The sequence below is a fragment of the Mustela nivalis genome (assembly GCF_964662115.1).
Source record: "Mustela nivalis genome assembly, chromosome: 13".
NCBI lineage: Eukaryota > Metazoa > Chordata > Mammalia > Carnivora > Mustelidae > Mustela > Mustela nivalis.
Window position 1 is genome coordinate 498099 of NC_139032.1, and position 22035 is coordinate 520133.

The 22035-nt window shown below is 44.9% G+C and overlaps 1 protein-coding gene across 5 annotated transcripts in view; it reads right to left on the minus strand.

Moving 5' to 3' along the window:
• LOC309847267 (contactin-associated protein-like 3) overlaps nt 1-22035 on the minus strand; it is a 160569-nt gene that overhangs the window by 83344 nt on the left and 55190 nt on the right. For all 5 annotated transcript variants that reach the window (XM_082697203.1, XM_082697202.1, XM_082697201.1 and 2 more), the window contains exon 4: nt 7513-7660. In XM_082697203.1, coding sequence (XP_082553329.1) covers nt 7513-7660 — 148 coding nt within the window. The remainder of the gene's footprint in view (nt 1-7512; nt 7661-22035) is intronic.

The following is a 22035-nucleotide window of genomic DNA, read 5'->3' on the forward strand; positions in this document are numbered from 1 at the left end:
GAAAATAATCTAAGTATAATACATCTTTACTGAAATGAGCAAGTTCACACACACACACACACACACACACACATAATATATCTCTGGTCTGTTTAGTGTGGAGGGGAAAAAACGGTGCTGCCCATCCTCCCTGATACCTGTAGATGAGATCCCTATCATCCACTCTTTGCCTTTTCTGACATTTCCCCTAACATGTGTCATCTAGAAATACTTCTGTTGACTAAGCCCAATTGCTTCTGCCTGTGTACTGGCCACTTCTCATCCTGTAAACAACAAAGATCGGTAAAACAGTTGAAGTCACTCCCCAAGTTGGCACATCGTGGCTATGAAGCTGCCATTGTCCCTCAGCTCTCCGATAGTCTTATTTCTCCCACTATCAAGATCACTTGCATTCTCTTTATTGAAAAAGTCATATCTTATCATTAATGTGAAAAGAACACTGGTCAAAGCAACCACGGACCGAACGGAAGAGCGCAAGGGACTCATACTACACAGAAGAATCTCTCATATTTCTCATATTTCACAAGTAAAAAGACAAGATGTTACTGTGCCTTAAAAAGTCAAAAACCATATGATTTTACTCATACATGGAATCTAAAAACAAAAGAAATGAATAAACAAACAAAGCAGAACCAGACCTATAAATGCAGAGAACAAACTGGTGGCTATCAAAGGGACAGGGTGGAGGATGGGCGAAGTGGGTGACTTGGAGCGGCAGGTTCAGGCTTCCAGTCATGGAGTGAATGAATAAGTCAAGGAGTGGCTAGGAAATTAGTCAATGATATTCTAATCGAGTTGTGTGGGGATGTGCGGCAGCCACGCTTGTGATGAACATTGTACAACCCGTAAAATTGTCTAATCACTATGTTGTACACCTGACGCTAATGTACATTGTGTGTACACTGCACTCAAATTTTTGAAAAAGAGGTTTTTTCAAATGTGTGTGTGCAATAAATGAAGGTACAAGAAGAAGCCAAAGAAACAGGAAGTTGATGTCTTCTGAGCCGATGATACAATGTTGGGTTTATTTAACTTCACAAAAGCCTGGGACCAATGTACATTAGGACCTGAATTTCATTCAGACAAACTAAAATATTTACAGTAAACCCTTTATGTTCACAACTCTAAGGAATCCTTTATTTCATGCAACCACCTTCTGAAAATTCAGGAGTTTAATTCTGGTTCCCATACATGGTGGAAAATATATAAACACAGCAGTGTGTCTAAAAATCATGGAAATAAGCAATTATTCTCCATTGCATAGTTAAATTAATGTCTGATAAAAACATATCCCTTTGTCAAATTCGAATGATGTCCCTTCTTCAGTTAGCGAAGAATTGTTTGGTCCACAAATGATTCTATCAGGCTTCTTTTGATCAGATTAGGTTTGTCCCCAACTTCCCTGTTGCCACTATAGCTTTTTAAGAGTAATATTGGTCTTCTAGGGATGAGGATGTCCTGGTGTGTTGGGTAAGCACAGAATCCAGCTCCATCCCAGAACTGTGACTCTGCTGGCCTGGGGTGGGACCTGAGAGTCTGCTTTTCTCACATGTCCCCTAGCAATGTTGACAATGTCGATGCCGCTGGTCTGGTGACTACATATGAGAACCACTGCTCTACAGAACCTAGATTATATTTCCTGGAACATTCCCCCTCAGGCAAAATGGAGTAGTGAAAAATTTATTGGATTTATAGAAACACAAAAGAATGGGCTGAAAATCCTTTTGTTGTAATGTTTTTGTTTCCTCTCCAGTGAGATCCCTAACACTCGTACCTAGAACAATCAACCACAAGCTAATCATCACATTCTATCTTACAAGGCACATTTAACATGTGTTTTGACAGGTTCTTTAAGCCTAGAAGGGGACTGAGTTGTAATCTATAGATGTCATCAATGGAGTAAAACAAAGCCACTTCAAACAATATATCTGGTAGTAATCTCGGTGGTTTCATTAAATCTTAAATGGTAACAAACATAAGCTCAGTGGAGAGGAGTTAAAACAGCACAGATAAAAATGAGGAATTGCTTACGGTTTGTCTCCTACAGACCTGTACCCCTGGGGATAAAAATATATGTTTATAAAAAATAAAAAATTATAATAAAAAAAATGAGGAATTGCTTCCAGAAGTCTGAAATGTGAGGCTGCTTTCTTTTCATCTGAAATGACCCACATCACTCTGTAGCCTATATGGCCCCATGAGCTAATTTTTAAAGGTTCGTTAAAAAAAAAAAGAAAAAAAAAAACAATTGTGGTGGAGATCACAGATACCCACAGACCTAAAATAGTGCTGTCTGGCCCTTTACAGACGCCTGTCTTCCCCGCCCTCAGTGCCATTAACCAGTGATCCTTGCTGAGCCAGATTCCTGGCTGCTTACAAGTGGCCATGATAAGAACCAGCTTACTGCAAGACATGTGGCGATCCTTCTTCTATTTAAATATTAAAAATCCTGCGGGTTTTGAAGGGGCTGGGGGTGGGAGGTTGGGGGAACCAGGTGGTGGGTACTGGGGAGGGCACGGATTGCATGGAGCACTGGGTGTGGTGCAAAAGCAATGAATATTGTTACGTTGAAAAGAAATTAAAAAAATAAAAATAAATAAATAAAATAAAAATTAAATGAATGAATAAATAAATAAATAAAAATGAGAGGATTCAGTCAGACCATGGTAGGACTGGAAGGATGAGTAAGTTGAATACCAACTTTATAGTCAGAAAGAACTGTATTTATGAAAAAAAAAATCAAAATGGAATAAAGAAAGATCTTGACACACACACACACACAAAAACCTATTTTAGATGGCAAATCACAAATTTAATTATTTTTGATCTGCCTGTTGCATAATTCAATATAGCTCGTTTGTCACTTTTCATGAATCTATATTTGTGAGGTCAAAAAATAGGTAAATATTATGGCTCCTGTGGAATAGCAATACAGACCATTTTCCGTAGCTTCAGAACTTGCCTTGGCAGGGATTTGGCTTTGGAAAATATAGTTTTGTCATTAAAAGACCATTTTCCTCCATATTCCCTTCCTCCCCTACCCCTACGCTGCCCTGACTTAATTTCCATTTGTTCCCCCAAGTACAGCTGTATTTTCATTTACCATGGGTGCAGCACCCACTAGGTGCTGGGATGCTGGGGGGGAACCCAAGAGGACAGACACGGCTCGGCCTTCCCAGAGCTGACAGTGCGCCCCTCCCCTTCTCACTTCAGCTACCATGAAAAGAACACATTTCAGCAGGAGTAGCCTAGTCTTACTGTGGTCTGCTTAGGAAACTAGAGACAAGAAAGCTCACAGTCAGGAAGGAGGAAGTGGAGCACGGGGGAGGTCTTCTCTGGGGAAGTGTCGGTAAAGAAAGAGGGTAAGACCTTCCCAAGCATACGGCATGTGTCACACACAATTTACAGGTAGGCACCCAAAAGCAGCCAACACGGTTCAAACAATGGGCTATACTGTTGATCAAGAAGCCCCTCATGATAAACGTGAAGCCCACGTGATAAGTAAGAGTGCGCCCTGTCACAAGGATGACTTACAACGGGAATGTGTGCACTGGAAACTCAGTTTCGGGCCTCATCAAAGAGAATTAATTCTACAGAATGTTGTTCACTTACAAACGTTCATGAATGAATTTGAATATCTGAAAACAAACGGACACGTCACTAAACATAAAATGACATTTTTAAACATGTGTGACTCATACACCATTTTTAAAGGCAATAGGTTTTTTAAAAACTTAAACCAAAACATCATATTGTGGGACAGAGAAGACTTAGCTTAGTGAGTTTGCAGCAGCTAGCTCTCCAAGTGCAGATGGGGGACAGCCCATCTATAGAAGTAGAAGTTCCTTCACCTTCATGCCCATGTTGGTGATAGCATCAAAATATGGCTCCAGTTAAGAAAACTAATAATTACAAATTGAAATCGTATAAATTGGAAAAACATTTTGTATTTTTCAATGAAGTATCATATCACATTTTCCATTTTGGAATGTAGGTTCTGCACTCTTGCAGAACAAAACTATTGGTTCCCATTCTGATTCATAATAAGTGATCTCCATCTCAAGTACCCCAATAATTTAATTAGTTGAATTACGTACGAACACATTTTTCACGAACCTTCTTGTAAAGTTAAGTATGATGCTAACAGGTAATTTAATGCATTATTTTGGAGTTTTTATTCAAATAAAAGTATGTTAGAGTTAGTTATTTGTATTGATTATGGACATTTAAATTTTTATGATATTTATATTATATGTGCATTTATATTACATATATATTCATATTTATAAAAATATATAAATATCAAGAGTGTTTTGAGGTTGCTAAACACAACCTATAATTTTTTGCTGTAACAGTCAGTACACTTTTTAAATAAACACAATTTTTAATTTTTTTTAACTAGGCTCCATGCCCAGCACAGAGCCCAACATGAGACTTGAACTCATGACCCTGAGACAGAGACCTGAGCTGAGATCAAGAGTCGGATGCTTAACTGACTAAGCCCCCCAGGTGCCCCAGATAAATACAATGTTTTAAAATGGCCTATTACATGTTTTCCTCCCAATTTTATTTTCATGCCTGACTTGACACTGGAGCAGAGTGTCACAGGGAAGACTGGTAGGTCCCCATGGTGTTGGCCATTCTATGCCTACATAGTCCATATTCCCAAGGACTCATGCACTCCTTTCCTCCCTCTTCTCCCCTTCTGATCTCCCCTTCTTCTCTCTTGCTTCCCTTATTCAGACAAGCAACACACGAGTGAACACAAGACGACACTATACCAGCACAGGATGGGACGAGTACAAGCTCAAGGGAATACTTGAGAAGACACAAACCATGAACACAGTGGTCAAAATGGAAAAGAAGGAGTAGAAGGTGCCCCAAGGAAGAATAACAGTCAAGAAAGAATTGAAGGAGGACCTGGGGTCAGTGTCGGTGTCTGTGGCTTACAGAGACCTACATCAAGGATGTCAAAGTGAAACTGATCAGAGTGTGTAAATGTTACTGAAAATTTAAGAAAGTGGAGGACACCCGAATGGAAACCTTTTCAGAGTGGGATACAAAACCTAGAACAAGTCCCTGGGGAACACGGCCCTGGACGCCCCCTTCCGCGAGGCTGCTGGAGGGGGCGTGGGACTCTAAGAAGAGCTCACACACACTCCACGTGCAGTCTAGGAGTTGGGGGAAGGGAGGGCTTTCCAGGTAGAGAATGTGTGTGTGCCACCCCAGGAAGCCATGAAGAATGCCTGGTGTTCGTAGGAACAGCAGATACCATTGTAATTGGAGTTTAAAGAAGTGAAACCAGAGAGAGAAACTGCATCCAAGAGACATTCTATGCCAAGATGAGCAATCTGGACATGTTCTCAATATCAACAGAGCAGTGAGACTAGAAGTGGAGGGGGCAATAATTAGCACGTTGGGCTATAAATCATATCATATACAATTACTGTCAAAAACAAAGTGCAAAGCTCTATGCTTGAACAATTGCTCTTATTAATAGTAAGAATGAAGACAAGACAGAAGCTCCACTAGTAAACCATGGACGCCGGGTAGTTTTGCGAGTCACTGTGACTGTTATCAGTCCACAGTTTTAGGCTAGGAGCCCCCTGTGGCACACATCTCGTGTTTGCTGACTTTAGCGCGCAGGTCCTTCCTGGGACCAGGCCTGAAGCTTTGATCTCCCTGGGACTGACCTCTCCCCCAAGGAGGTGGTACCGCCTCATGAAGAACATCAGGCTAACAGCAAATCACCATCAAAGACCTTGTTCTGCTTTGAAGTCAGGAAACCTGAAGTCGTTTCCAGAGTAATAGGAAGGAGAAGCTGATTTTATGGGATCAAAGAGAAAACGGAGTCTCAGGTGGCCCAGCCACTTGCCGCAGTGAGCACGTTCACGGAGCTCAGACACAAAAGGAGGGAAGGCGACAGCCCGTGGAAAGAGGAGGAAAGGGCGGGCAGCATCACGAAACCATCTCCGCTGAATGTTGCGTGGAAGGGCCAACACAGAGGCAGCGTTTGGAAATGGAGTGAAAGCAGAGCCTGTCTGAGCTCAGGAAGATGGTGGAGCTGAGGCTGAAGGGGACACTTGAATCTAGGATGGGGTCACTTCTGGGATGGCGAGCCCCACCTCCAGAAGGTCTCCCTGCCTGTGGGATCAGCAAAGGGGCAATGGTATCCTTGCTTTGCAGCAGTTTCCTGTGCCCCACAGCACCCACACCCTCCTGCACCCTGAGACCACAGAAGCCCAGAGTCCCAGAGCCACTGTGTGCACACTCGTGCCTTCCTCCCTCCAGAAGCCCCTCCCGACGCCAGCTCACTCTGCAAGCCCTGCACTCAGAAAACTGACTGGCCATGCTCCTCCCTAGGCCCCAGGATGGGGTTCCAATATTTTACATTTGTTTTGTACAATTTTATGACCTCTCATAAAATCCTGACAAAGAAAACCAATCATTTTAGAAGAGCCCCCTACATCCAGTCCCTAACACAGATCTTTGCAAACAGCACGTACCCGATAAATTCTGACATGGCATGTGAGAGAACAAAGAAACAAAAACTTGCATAATATAGTAGTTATGAGAACCAAATTTGGAGGGAAGACAGAGTTTTTAAATCCTAGGTCCAGTATGGAATAACTCTTGCAAACCTCTCCATGTCTCCACGGTGAAGTTAGTTCCTCCCTCAAGACCATACCAGATCCATCTGGCTGGTCTGGTTGTTGAATGAGAAAATGTCTGCTAGGTAGGATCTGACATATTAAACACTCCACCTGTGACAGCTCTCACTGACACTTTTCGGTAAAGCTAATGCTCTGCTCAGGTATGAAGTGAAGTGTGACCAAAAACCCAGCCTCCCACGATGTTCCCAGCCAACATACTCTTTGGGTTATTTTCCAGTTTTCTAGAAAATTTTCCTTAATATTTTTTTCTTTTGTGCTCATTTTAAAAATTCCAGCATATTCCAAATCATCAAAATGGCAACGGTAGAGTCGATTTCCCCACAGACGTCACTGAATGCATTTCTGCTTATGTTCACGCTCACATTGGCTGTGACTTTTGTCCCTCTGCTCATCAGTGGAAAAGAGGGAAGACACAACACGTAAGTGATGTTCAAACAAGGGGTCATGTCCAGGAAAGTGGGGATTTGAGCAGTGAATATGGGAGAAGCCCAGAGTCATTTTGGGTTATGGGGAAAACAAGATCACCGGCTGCCCCCTATGTCCCCACACCAGGGTCACCTCAGTGCCCAAGGACGGCACCATCCATCACAGTGAGTTGCTGTGGTTGACTTGGAGCTCATTGTTTGGATGACACGCCCACTCTAAAACAGATTCCGAGGCTCAGTTCGGGCCCACCTCTATGTTCACCTAAAGTAACTAAAGACAGCAGTACCCAGGCTTTCCACAAAGACATATCTAAAAAATTAGAAACAAGTCAAGCTCGCTTTTCGGCCTGGCCATGAGAGCATGTCCCTCTGTCACTGATTTTGGGGCAGGGAGAGGGTTAAACAGCACTTACGGTACGTGCATCCGTACACTTCTATCCTCATCCCGATCCTGCCCTTGGGGCTCCAGGCTAAGGGGAGGAAGCGCAGGAACCTGGCTTCGAGCGGAGGCTGCAGCCGGTAATGCACCACGCTGTCGGCATTTGTGTTCCCTGGAAAACCCTGGGAGGAAACGGAGAAAGGATCAGTGTGTCTGCGGAACTTGGAGCTCCCCGCTCTTCTCCTGCGGGTTAGGAAAGCTTTACTCTGTTCTTATGCTAAAGCCCATCTGCTTCACAGAAAGTCTGCTCTTGTTTAAGAGGGATGTGACCACATTTCCTCAGGGCCTGGATTAGTCACCATTGTTCTAAACTTTCCTTATTTGCAGGGTGATTTACAGTTCAGTGGCACCATTAAGCTGGGTGTAAACCTGCCACCCTTGAAGGCTCGCTCTTCCTTTCCCTCATCTCTAAGCAGCGGAGACGCTCTCCTGCAGCCCACATCCAAGGCAATCAAGCACGATGTTAACCTGCCGTCCCTGCAGGAAGAACCCTCGACTCGGGCATGAGCGCTGGGAGGGACATACACAGGGTTCTGTTCCAAATCCTTCGTTTATAAAGGCAAAACCAAAGTCCAAGAAAGTAGAGTCTGTGGCGGTAGGACAGCGGTTTCTGGGCAGGGCCACGACTAGATTCTGGGCTTTGGATTTCAATCGCAGTGTTCTTAGTGTGCGGTCAGGTTGCCCCCAAGATAGCCGCATTTCGGGAGCACTGGGGAGACCCACAAGACAGAGGGGTACCCTTGACACAGGCACCTGGCCTCAGGCTAGAGGGGGCCAGCGTGAGCACAACTGACGTTGTTACAGGAGACGTGTGACTCGTTTCTCACCGCGTTGATTTCATGTGAACATCAGCATGGGGTAATGCACCATTTCGGGGAAACCCAAAACCAGGTGATGCTCTGCATAGACACACATCGATCATGTCACTGATGACTTCATCTATTTCAGACAGCTGTGTCACTAATGATTTGTTTGGTTTCTCAAAGGTAATACATACATGCGAGAAGAATGAGAGAACAGAGCACAAACTCCAACACCAGGAAGTGCGTCCCCAAGCAGCCTCTCGGCCCTGACCTGCAAACTCTCTTGAATGCTCCTGAAGTGCTCAGTACTTGCGTCCGGGGAGGAAAAGGGAGGCGGGCTTCCGATGACATGGACTTCATCACCCCTGTGGTGAATCCGCTCCCCTCACCCCTACGGTCCTGCCTTCCTTAGCATTAACTCCCGCACAGTGATCTTCCAGAAGCTAGAGTGTGAGCCACAGGACCACGGTTCTTGTGTAGACAATTTGCTCCTGTGAAGTCCCCTGAGATGCTGGGCTCCTCTGTCCTGCCACCTGGGCCCCAGAACCTCCTCTAGCCCCCTTCACACCAGGATTTCGATGGGCTCTTCCTGCTCTTCGGTGTCAGTGTCGACCCCGACACTGTACACCCCCTTTTAAAACTGATTCCATCGACTCTTCCTCAGATTGTCCATCAGTTTTCCCAGAGGACCTATGCAACAGCACAGCCATAACAGCCTAAGCGTTTGCAATCATAACACAGCATCTTAGCGGAAAATGCTGCCCCATCCAAGGACCTTACCAGTCTATGCTCTGAAAACAGACAGTTATGGTGCATCTCTTCTAAAAACCTATGTCAACTGGTAAATCAATGCTATCAGTTCTTTGGAACCCCCCATCAAAAGTTCAAGTTCTGTGTTCTTTGATCTCTCCAAGTTTTACCATCCAGAGGGCCAAAGATGTTCTCATAATACTCCTTCATATAATAGTAACAAAATGAGGAACAGAAGACTTGACCCTTTCTTATGCTCTCTGGCATCAGAAGGACACACTCCGCCTACCACCACAGTTAAAAGGGTCAGATATACTCATGCTGCACGGGAGCAAATCTCGTAGTTGGGCCAAAAAGTATGCACATCTTGTCATTTTGCTTTGTGAAACTCTAGGCCTGGCTTAACACCCAAACCCAACCAAACCAAGCCCTATCACGACTCGGACTTGTAAGCCACAACAAGCAGGTAGGAACAGATGGAACCAAGAATACAGAAAACTCAAATGTGGTATCAGGGCCAGTCTCAGACCCTATAACTCTTCCTCTTGGCTAGTAAAGGAAACATCATCTGGCAAGCCCTCTGGCCTCTCTCTCTTGCTCAGTGGAAGCACCATTTTGTCCAACATCACCCGTTCTTCAAGGGTTGGCAACCGTTACACCAAGAGCAGGCAAACCCTCTCCATTGACTCTGTGCTCCAAATGGGAAGTCGGAAATGTGCCCTCCCTGCCCCCAGCTTCCTGCAGGAACTGGGTAGGAGCTACTTTGTACCAACACCACCACTGTCCAGCACAAGCTCCTGTTATTACAGGCTCCCAGACCCACTGCCTTCATCCACAAAACCAGCTTGGTCCAGAAAACTCTGAAGGTTGAGGAGCTATTACATGAGATAATACCTGACAATCACGTTCCCACACCTGCCTGGAGGTAGGCGGTCCACGAGCACCAGCCACGGTGGCCACAGCCTTGGCTGCCATTTTGGTTATGGCGGGCGCATCTGGCAGAGGCTGCTCATCTGCATCCCATTCCTTACACTCTGTCTCAGGTTCAAGACCCGAGACATACAGATGATCGTCGGCTCCCACATTCACTGCAAAGCCAAGATTACAATTCAACCTCAGAACTGAAGTCCATGTTTATCTGAGGGTAACTGACAAAAACTAGGAAAGGTATTTGAACAAATTGTTTTATTTTCCTTGGGTATCATTACTTCCTTCTGAAGTACTTTGTCTGTGGAAGGTAAATTCTGGACACCGTCATTCAGACTGTGTGATGACAACACCATATAGCAAAAGGAATTTCTAGTGCTGTTTTAATGGAATTTAGACAGAATACTATTTAAGAAATATTTCAAAGGACAATAATGTCTTAATAGTCTATGAAGAGGAGATTCAGAAGGCACTCTTTAAAACTTCTGGGAATCTGTATATGAAACATTTGTCACACACAATTTTAATTACATTCAAATATTGGAACGTATATATGTATGTGTGCACAGCACTGTGACCATGTTAATCCATTCTAATTTTAAGGAATCACAATATTTTTGTCTTACATAGAACTATTACCAGTCCCTTTGGGTACAAATCAATCACTCGTTTCTTTTAAGATACAGAAGTTAAATGAAATGACTTCGGCACAAGATGGATCCCCACTAGCATGTCACTCTCACCTTCGTGGCTCATTACTGAAATGATCCCCTATATTTTGGTGAAGCTCGTGTTTATCTCTTGAGAGGGGGTGTGATCTGTTCCTTGCCATATGTACTTTTGCTTTGGTGTTTCCAGAACAGATGTGGGTGAACAGGCCACACAGCCTTGCAGAAACAAAGGCCCACTCTGTGCTCTAGTTAAGTGGGAAGATGAAAGCCCCATCTTCCCGATCTCTCGCGGCAGGAGTGTCCTCGGGGAAGCCAGCATTTTCATGTGTAAAGTAAGAGCAAGAAGACTTCTCTTAGAATTCTGATGAGTCAGTGGGAGGAGTTCCATGGCCCGTCCTTCTAGCATCCCTCCGGGCTCGCGAGCACTAACAGACACAACCATGAGACTCTCCCCACAACTGATCACTAGGGACACTTCATCTGGACACGGACTCAATATCCGGTTACTTTAAAGGCATCACATTGAATCCTTTGTCCACTATTAGGAGCAGACGATGTCTGATGAAGTCTTCCATTTCCACATTAGTTAGGTTGAAGGTAACCCGAGTCCACGGCTCGGGCTCTGTTCACCTGCTAGAAACATGTTTCTAAGATAATTTGTTTTAGGAATTGGTGACATTTCTGAAAAGCTGCCAGCTCTGCACTGATTGAGTTAGCAGTCACGTTAGCACACTCTGAATCCGGAGAAGGGATCACTGGGAGACCCCGCAGAGCCACGGTCTCAGTTGTAAACTGAGTCATCACAATTCTGCATTGGAGTCAACAAATAACCTTCGAGATGCCTGTTATGTATTTGTCATTTCAGGTTTGAAATGTCTGTGTCCTAAGGTCAGCTTTTATACCAATGCCTTCTTTCCAAACACAAGCGGTGTTGCCTATAGAAATAGTCTTGGTGATTTAAAAATAAATAAATAAATAAATAAATATTACGCCTCATCTGCAGGCCCCTAGGAAACCTGAGCTTCATTATTCACTCACTGCTGTTCATTTTAAGACCTCTGAGGTAGGAGAAAGGATGTTGCTGGGATCAAGAGAGCGTGCAAGAATCCCCAAGCTCTAATTCTGGCCATTTTAATTACAGGGCCATGATGGTCTTGGACAAGATGCTTAAATCTTCCCACATCTTAGCTTCTTCATGAGCAATGGGGGAATAATAATAATTACTGCTAATATTAAAAATAATATTTTGTCCCTGTTATTTCCAGAGGCTTACAGACCATGAAAGGATGTACTAAAATTATTTGCTGTAGTTAGACCACATCAAAGTTGTAGTCAGTTGTTTTAAAGTAAGTGATCTTGTTGTGAATTATTTTTAATATTTGAGTGAACTAGAAAGTACCATAACATTTACACATAGATAAATCAAGGAAATCCTCCTCCTGTCATTCTACTGGGTGAGCCGGACTGGGATGTCAGAAGTATGACCCAGAGGGAGGGCCTGACCCCTTAGATGTCGGTCAGCCAGGTGCCTCGTGCGAGGTGAGCACTGGAGTTTAACTCATGCGGATGAGTTGACTCCAACAGTGTCCTAGAAAGTGAACGAATAATCTCCATTCTCACTTAAAACAACCAGACAGGCACCTGATGCTCATCTTCTGATGTGACGACCTCAGTGTGTCAGAAAAAAATGTGCACTTAGTTAAGCATTTCCTAGTTTCTTTCATGGACTCAGTGGAAGCAAGTCACACAGTCAAACCAGTGACCAAGCAAAAAGAGACGACCACGTCTCTGGCTTCCAGCACCTTCCCCTACCTGGAGAGGGCACCCGCCCTGTGACTGAGCACAGCTACACCTCCCAGAAACCCATAGAGACTGGGTCTGGACTCATCCACATCCTGGGGCCAAAGCAGGTGCAGGAAACAGGGTCCTGAATGCTGCTCTTCATTAAAGTGCTTTTGTAATCTCAGCTGTATAAAAGGACAATATATACATTCCCAAAATATTATTGAAATGAAGTATTTTTAAAAACACATTGAGAAGCTTTAAGGCCTTAATGCTTAGTTTTACCTTCTGCTTGAAATACGAACCCAGCAGACAAGACAAGACAGGTCTGACTCTGGTTTCTCAACGCTCCTCCCTTCCCTATCTTCTTACGTGATCAGGAGAAACACATTTTATAAGCTATCTGGAAGGCCCACTGGTGTTGGCAAAGCGGTTGAAAGTAGAGAAAAAGCCAGAAAAAAAATATTTCCAATAGCAAAAAGATCATACTTCAAAAGCAACGTAATGTTATTGAAAACAATACCAGAACATCACAAAAAAGGTGTGTGGTTTGATACATAGCACAAGCTTATTTTCTGGAAACCGAATTAGCTTTCAGTATTTGAAGAGTGACACCAAAGAACAAAAGGAGGTATTGTTAGTGTTATAAGAAATCAATTTAATAATAAAAAAAAATGACTTTTCTCTTTGTCTGCATTAAAAATAAATCAAAGCAAAACTAAAAAAAAGAAAAAGAAAAAGAAATGCCTCAACTGAGTGTTTAATAGTGTGCCTCTCCTATCAGCAACTTGAAGGAATTAAATAAGTTAATTGAATGAGAAGAATTAAATATATAACCTGACGTAAATATAAACTTGACTCCAGGCACAGTTTTGGGGCATTCTTTAACAACTCATTATTGGCAGAATAGCACGATCCTCTTAGCCTCCTGCATGTGTTCAAAATAATGATATATCAAATGGGTTATTTGTACAAAATTTAGAAGATTTCTCATCAAGAAGTACCTGTGACTTGAAGAGATACCATATGTATTTAATTCAACATTAAAACACTTTATAAAGTAGGGAACCCAGGGTGCCTGTGTGGCTCAGTGGGTTAAAGCCTCTGCCTTTGGCTCAGGTCATGATCTCAGGGTCCAGGGATCGAGCCCCACATTGGGCTCTTTGCTCTGCAGGAAGCCTGCTTCCTCCTCTCTCTCTGCCTGCCTCTCTGCCTACTTGTGAACTCTGTCAAATAAATAAATTTTTTAAAAATCTTTAAAGTAGGGAACCCATATAACTTGCTGTGATGGGCTGAATCATGTCCCCCACCCCAATTCATATGTGGAAGCCTGAGACCCCCGTACTTCCAAATGTGACTGTTTGGAGACAGGGTCTATAAAGAGGTGATCAAGGTAAAATGAGGCCATTGGAGTGAGTCCTGATCTGACGAGCCTGGGTCATTACAAGAAAAAATCTGGATGCACAGAGACCCCAGGGAACGTGCGCATGGAGGGAAGACCCCGTGAGTACCAGGGAGATGTCACACATCAACTGCAGCACAATAACTTGGGTGGGGGGACTTCACACTAACATTAGACGTCTTGGACAAAAACTCCCCATTTTTAAATAATTTCTGAGGGAGAGTGAGTACCACTGAGCAATTAAAAAAGTACTTCTGAAACCTGCTCTGTGGCTTCCCATTTCTTTCAAGAGGCTAACTGCCCAGTGCCTGGCCAGCTCAGTCAGAGGAGCGTGCAACTCTTGATCTCAGGGTCTTGAGTTCAAGCCCCACCTGGGGTTTATTAAATAAGTTACTCAGTAAATAAACTTTAAATAAATATATATTTTTAAGAGGCAAATGGCCCATGTTAATACAGGGGAACAAGCAAACAATCCTGCAGTAGTAAAATGAAAATGTTTTCCAAAATGAAATTCTGAAATGAAAGTTCTGAATGAAATGTTTTTCAAAATTTTCTTCTTCAATAGAGATTTGGATTTATCCTGGACTGTTTATAAGGGAAACATACTCACCCTCACAAAATTCTGCTGTCATACATACAAAAAATCAGAGTCACTTCTGAGGGTAGTGACAACTTTGCATTGAAAGAAAGTGTTAATTTATATAGAATTTAGCCAAATAAGTTAAAAATTGTATCAAGATCAAATAGCTGTTTTTCAACTAATTGTTTATATAAAGTTGTTTTGGTCATTTTAGAAACCCCTCACCCCCCAAAATGCTCTTTTCTTAGCATTTTAAATTTGAGTCACCAATACTGTTAAACCAAAATGATTAGGGTCACTATGAGTTCAAAATTAACTCTGACACAAGAATTATGCTTAGAATAGGATAAAAGCAATACATATCTGAGAAATAAGTTGAAATGAGTATGAAGTAAGTCCTTTGCCACATCGACTCACCATTTTCCAGAGACAATAAAAGGCTGTCGGGCCAGAGCAGAGGGAAGACAATTCTCCATGGGTTCCTCCCATTTCTGCTCATCTTACAGAGTGAAGCCCTGACTCTTTTCTTTTGAGCTGTCTTGCAAGGACATTTATATAGAAAGCAGCCCTGTAAGATCATTTTTTTTCCTTCCAGGTGAAGGGCAGGCATGCTTCCTGCACAAAAGACTCAGGTTCCGGGAGCTCTTGTAATGTAAGCCCCTGAGTGTGCAGGCACCCACCTGGGCATGACGCACACTCACATGAGGCAAGTGTGACAGACAGACAGACATCTGAAGAAAAGGGCTCACCTGTGCTGAGATCTGACTGTTTCCAGGACACTAAATGTGATTTTTTTCATAAGCAGGATCTCAATAAATCCATGCCATGACCCTGTGGGTTAAGGTTAATCAGGCTGTTTTTTATGGAAAGAAAGAAAAACAGGTTGAGATCGAGAAAGTTTCTTGGCCAAGGGGTCACCCCCAAGAGGCCTGCCCCTGAGACTGAGGGTGGGAAGTTTCCAGAATAACATCTCCCACACTAGGGCACGTGCTGGGAGGAATCCACTTACTGATGGGAGGTTTTATCTACACATACAGCTTGGTTTCCCTGCCAAAGAGGACTGCTGAGGGATGGAAACAGGAAGTAGGAATTCTGAGGGGAAACACCGAGAAAGAAACATCAAGTCTCGGGTGCTGAGTGACTGTCCTTTGTCGATCCTTCCTCTCTCTTATGCCTTCAACTACCCCCTCAGCACGTGGAGGGTTCGGACGGATGGGCTCAGAAGCCCTACAAACTCTGACTAAAAGAAAGACCCCATGACAAGATTTCACCAATGCCCAGGAGTTTAAAGGACAGCAGAGAGAGCTAAGATTCCGCATCAGAAGAAGCCAGGGACATCTGGAGGAGAAAGGTGCAGCTTAGCCCCTCACAGGCCTGCTTCGCATGGAAAGGCAGGCAGAAAATTCTGGCACTCCTTCCTGTAGGCATCAAAAGACCATCCTTCCTTCATTCAAAACTTACCACCCAAATAAAAACCACAAATGAACAAACAAACAAATGAAACATGTGGAAAGGCTGAGCCAGGGACAGTGGTTTCTACCCCAACTATTCCTGAGTTAGTATTATGGTCTTACAATACCTCACTTTTATTGTTTAACTATCTCTGCTCTGAGTACATTTCAGAGAAAATTCTTAAGTGAGCATTCAAGTGAAGCCATAAAAATGTTCTGTACTGTGATCAAGTGGGCATTTTAACGATTTATAATTATGCTTCTTAACGTAAGAAACGCTCCATGCCCTGCCTCCGAAGCTAAGCTTGTTAGGAGTCAGACAGATTCATGAATGTGTGCAGTCTCTGTTACATTTCCATCCTGGGCTGTTTTTCTTCTAAATGTTTATAGCTGCTTAAGCAGTGATTTAGAAAAAATACTTTGACTACTTTTTTTCACTCTACAAACCCATGTCAAATATTGTGGAAATATTAAAAGATATAATTCTCCCGTTTCGTTCTTGTGTCTCAAAGCCTTTTAATTTGTGTTCTTGAGAATGCTGTGCATTGATGGTAACCTAAGTGTACTAGGTGTCCTGATACAAGGGTGGTGTTCTCCATTCGACTCGAAGTTCACTTCAGCACAGAGGAGCCGCTGACATCCTCTGCTGCTCCTGTGCGGGCTCTGCCTGCCCCATCACTGGGCTTACTTGCCCTGCTCTGTGTCACCAACAGTTTATGGGACCACTGGGAGTCTGTGTTCTGGGATCCTGGCTTCTCAGCTAGACCCACTGGCAGAGTCCTGGGGACCACATGATCTGCCCACAGAGTCCTACCATGGCCCAGGGTAGTAACAGGGAAGATCGCTTAGCATTGAGAACGCTTAGCATTGCTTCCCCTGGTCTCCCTGCCCCCCCCCACCAGGGCAGCACCCCACCTCAGCTCCTGGCCACCACTCCCAGGACGCAGTGGTAGCTGCTGCAAACTAGGGTTAGAAGAGCCTTCTGCCCACATGTGACATACATGTGATCTTAGTGAGGCCATGATGGGCCAGGGAAGAAAACAGTATCTGCTGAGAAGCTCTAACGCAGAGTTCCTGACTGTCCTGCAGTGTCCATGACTAAATCTTTGACTCTTCGTGGACTTCCACTCTTCCCATGCAAAATCAAGGGGACAGTGACCCTGCCTAGCCCCCTCCATGGAGGAGGGAAGGGGTGCTTGTGATTTATAGACTGAGAGAAAGCTCACGAATCCTATAGCTGATGATTTGTGGAACGAGGCCCGGTAGGAAGAAAAGAAGTAAAAGACGGAACAAAAACAGAAAGGTGAGGTGTCCTTTTCTTTCAGACAGTAACAGAGGCACCGAGGAGTCTGAAAGGGGGCCAGGAGCTGGGGTCCAGGGCCCAGAGGACACCACGGACCCCTGAGGCTCAGCAGAACGCACAAATCTCAGTTCTGCATCACCATTAATAAACAGAAATGTTTCTTCTCTCTCAGTTTCAGGTGTTGAAAGACTGTTTATATATTTTGGAACCATCCCGGGCTGTACCAGAGTCTTGGTTCTCTTACCTGAGAAGGAAAATATAGTTGAAAATGAGAATAAAGGGTGAAGACTGGATCATAAATTGTTAGCACCTCCTCTCTCCCTGATAATTCAACATCACCACGCAGAGGCTGTGAGCCCCCTCCTGGGCCTGCCAGGGTGGTCAGGCAGGCTCCTGTCACAAGGTTCCCATCTCACCATCCCCGTCTGTGACCCAGGGACTCCAAAATAGCAGTGGAATCCCCTCAGTGCTTTGTGGCCATCCCAACCCAGAATACAGGGACCTGCCCAGGGGTTCTCAGTGGTTCAGGTCTGCACCTGCTGGATATGGTCACCTCCTGGGCCCGCCTGCCAGGTGGCCACCAGCAAGGAGTGCCAGTTGTGCCTCCCACCCTAACACCTGTGAGCATAACAAACCTGGTCATTTCTTAGCTTTCCTGCGTGTGACTTCCACAACCACGCTGGAATGTTCCTTAAAGACCCCACAGGGGGACTGACCTACCCCACTCACAACACAGTGATATTGGCCAAAAACAGACTCTTCATTACAAATACATGCAGTCTGGGAAAACTAAGTGATTCACTAAGCCAGACTTCTAGAAGGTGTCCTGCATCCCAAATGCCTGATGAACTCAGAGAGCCCGTCTCCTGCTCAGTGGATCACAACAGCTCAGTTCCTCTCTGCCCCAAATCCTTGCTTCCCTGCTCGTGACTGACCCCGTTCTCATGACCATCAGCTGTGGCTTATGACTAGTCATTTCTGATTGTGTAAAATACACTAGAAGGAGGACCTTATGTGACAAATGATTGAGGCATAAGAAGTCATACCTCTGCCACAGTTTCTTAAAACACTAAGAAACTTCTTAAAACATAAATCAGAAGATGTCAGGACATCTAGCACAGGAGGCTATGCAACTCCGTCTGAGCGGGCCAGTCCCTCAGATCACTCACCATCTGCGACTGATTTTAAAAAGACAGTGTGTGCTAAGTTAACGTAATTTAACTTATATAATTTTGGAATGCTTTACAAAAAGGATAATCACAGTTCTCGATATTTTATTATGATTATGAAAAGAGTTAGTTTGACCTTTGCTCAGTATTTATTCAAATGTGATTTTTAAGCCTCATTTTACTAAATGAGATGAACCATAAAGCTATGGGATACTGTAGCATGAGCAATTCAGAAGTCCTGAATGCAGCTGGAAGGCTAACCCGTGCAGAGAGGATCTAAGGGCAGGCGACCCGGAACAATGTGCTTGTAGATGTCACCATAGGCTTATGTCACACATGACTTTTCAGTCTTACAATGAATGGGTTTTGTGAATTCAAAATTACTCTGCAGAAGCTGTCATAGCTGTCCTTGCCTTCCGTCATCACTCTGGTGACTGGGCACTAGGAATTCTGTAAAATATTTTACATAAACACGACCCATCCACCAGTGATGGAACTAAGATATGCTCTATACACAGGGAATCATTTTAAAAGGTTATTTTCTCTGAGATGACAGATGCTTTCACCTGGAAATGCAATAAATACTTTCCTTACAAGTTTCCAATGACTGACGGTGAGGAAACACACAGGGCACGAGTGCAAGGGGCCGGAGTCGGGCTCTCAGGGCTGCGCAGGCTGGGGCTGCGTGGGGGAACCAGCACCCCCAGATCAGGAGCCCCAGAGCCCAGGATCCATGAGGAAATGCAGCAGGTGCATTCGTTGGAAGTCAGGGAGTGCTCCCTGGAGGAGGAGGCAGTGGATGCGGGATTTTCACTGCACCTGAGCAGGCCACCAGAGCAGGAATGACTGGGGCAGGGCACAACTGCAGGAAAGATGCTGAGCTGGAAGGAAGCCACGGGGGACTGGTAGTCTGCCCCCGGGACATGGGAGGACTTTTAGGACATGAACTGGCCAGGGGACGAGCTGGCAAACCGGGTCAGGACACTGCACTGTGAGGGACCCTGAGTGTCTGAGCCAGAAAGGGCAACACGGTCCCCAGGCAAGGGGCACCCAGGGAGGCTTCAGGGCACAGACCCACACCTGCTCAAATGGGACGACCACACAGGGCCCGGAGTGGGGGAGGGGAATGGGGCTGCTGTGAACGTGGGCTGGGAATCTGTCTCTACAGACTGTATCTGAAATGGAGCTAATTAGTGATCAGGACTGAGTAAAATGGAGTGGGACCAGTTCTTGGAAGGTTGCAAGGTGGTTTGCCTCCTGGTGTCCAGCCTGGCTTACGTTGTTGTCCGGTTTCCCTCCTCTTCCAAGCACCAGCCGTGAAGTCAGCATCCGGCAGAGTTCCAGTGACTAGCCGGGCATGGTGGGGGCCGCAGGAAGCAGGGTCCCCATCTCCTCGTGTGACCTGTCTCCCCTGGGGCTCCCCGGGGGGCGTGCTGGCGCCCTCAGAGACTCACATGGATCCCAGGTCCTCGACCCTCCCCAGCCTGAGGTCAGAGAGAGGGCTGTCCCTCCTTCCTCTGGAGGGGGCACCTTGGAGGGGGCCCTGAGAGGGGGCCTGTGGACCTGTCCCTTCTTTGTCAGTGGCCTCCCTGCTGCACTTGTTAGGGTCCCTGCACTGTGAGGATGTGCCCCACAGAAGTGCTCATTTAGCGAGTCCCCAAGATGGCACTGCTTCCCTCCCCCCACCCCGGGTGATAGTCAACTCTAGCTGGCCCTCGGGAAACATCTGATAGGAAACAGAAAGTGCAGGTGCCTGAAAATGGGCTGGATGAGGGAAGGGTGGAGGGGCTTTGTGGAGCCAGCAACAGAGGCACACAGGACATGGCTGGAGGTCAGCAGGGACAGGTGAGGAACCTGTCTTAGTGCTGGTTCCAGCTGGGGTTCCAGCTCTTCGTCAGTGTCACACACTGCCCACAAACCTCCCCTGAGGAGGGAAGGCTGCTTTGGTTATGGGCGTGTTATTACAGTAACTGTCACAGCCTGAGCACCAGTGGGACGGTCCCTGGTACCCGGGAGCCTTGGCAGTGTACTTTCATGCTGTGAGCATACAGACACATGGTGTTGTTTCCAGCAGCATCTGGAGGGATGGATACCAGCCCTCAGTGCAGGAAGCATATCTGTGTGCAAGGAGGAGCCTCTCCACTTATACATGGTCACACGGTCTCTGTAAAAGTGACCATATCCCTGTGCAGTTTGAAGGTCCTCTTAGGCATCGCACATATCAGGCTGGCAGGGTAAAGACCTCTTCTTCTATCAGTGACTGGGAAGCCACTCACACTGTGTTTTTATTTTAAAAATATGGAAACTGGCAGATGAAAATAACAGAACACGAACATGTGTGTACCAGCACGTTTTGAAATAGACTGAATATTTTAAAAACTTACTTAAAAATTCAGGAAAGTGATGTCAGCAAGATGACACATAAAAAAACTCCATGCCTGTTCCTCCACAGAAACACCAAATACACAACTAGAGACTGACCAAAATAACATATGGGAACTATGGGAACGGCCAAAGAGACACAGCAACCAAGTGAGTGCCCGGTCAAGAATGTGCCATATGTTGCAGGGCAGGAAATTCCATGACTGTGCTGGGCAGAACTGCTTGAGAAGAGTGGCTGCCACAAGCTAGTCCCCTCTGCAAACCAGAGAAAGCAGAGTGGACTGATCTGCAACCCTTTGATTTCTAACCTGTCAAGGGGATACCTGAAGGACTGGTCTTGGGACACCCAACACAGAGTTCAGAAAACCAAAAGTGGCTCACACCACAGAAGGGGGGAAATCACTGGAAGCAGCATGTACGACTTGTGAAAACTGTCCTAAAGGTAATTACAGACACAAATATCTGGGGCAAGTGATTACTGATTGAGGAATGCAATAGAACAGCTCACATCCCTAAAATGAGCAAGGGTGTGAGCCTAACAGAGAGGAAGACATTAACAGCAGCCATATCAATGGGAGACCTGGGAAGAGAGCACATGAACAGATCGAGGGACAACAAAGGCATGAGAAAAATGCATGCCAGGCTGATTAGAGAGGGTCTCCCCTGCATGAAGCCAGCATGCAAAGCCTGGGAGAGAGGGCTGTTTTTAAAAATATCCAGTTTTCTACAAAAGATCACAAGGCATACAGAGAAGAAGTAAAATGTGGCTCATTCAAAGGAACAAAATACATCTCCAGAAACCATCCCTAAAGAAACACTGGCTTTGGATTTACTAGAGAAAGGCTTTAAAACAATTGCCTTAAATATGCTCTAAAGGTTAAAGGAAAACATGGACAAAAGAGCTAAAGGAAATTGAGAAAATATAAGAGCAAAATGAGAATATCTACAAAGAATTTGGAATTATTAGAAACAATCAAATGGAAATTTTGAAGGTGAAAAATACAAAACTGAATTTAAAAAGTCATTTAAGGGGTTCAATAGGAGACTCAATTAGAAAGACTCAGTGAACTTGAAGACAGGTCACTTGAAACTATTGAGACTGAAGAGTAAAATGAGAAAAAAAGGAAGAACACTGAACAGAGCCTGAGAGACATATGATGGGAGAACATCAAGCCGACCAATATAGACATTATGGTCTCACTCCATTTTACTCAGGCCTGATCACCAATTAGCTCCATTTCAGATACAGTCTGTAGAGACAGATTCCCGGCCCAGGT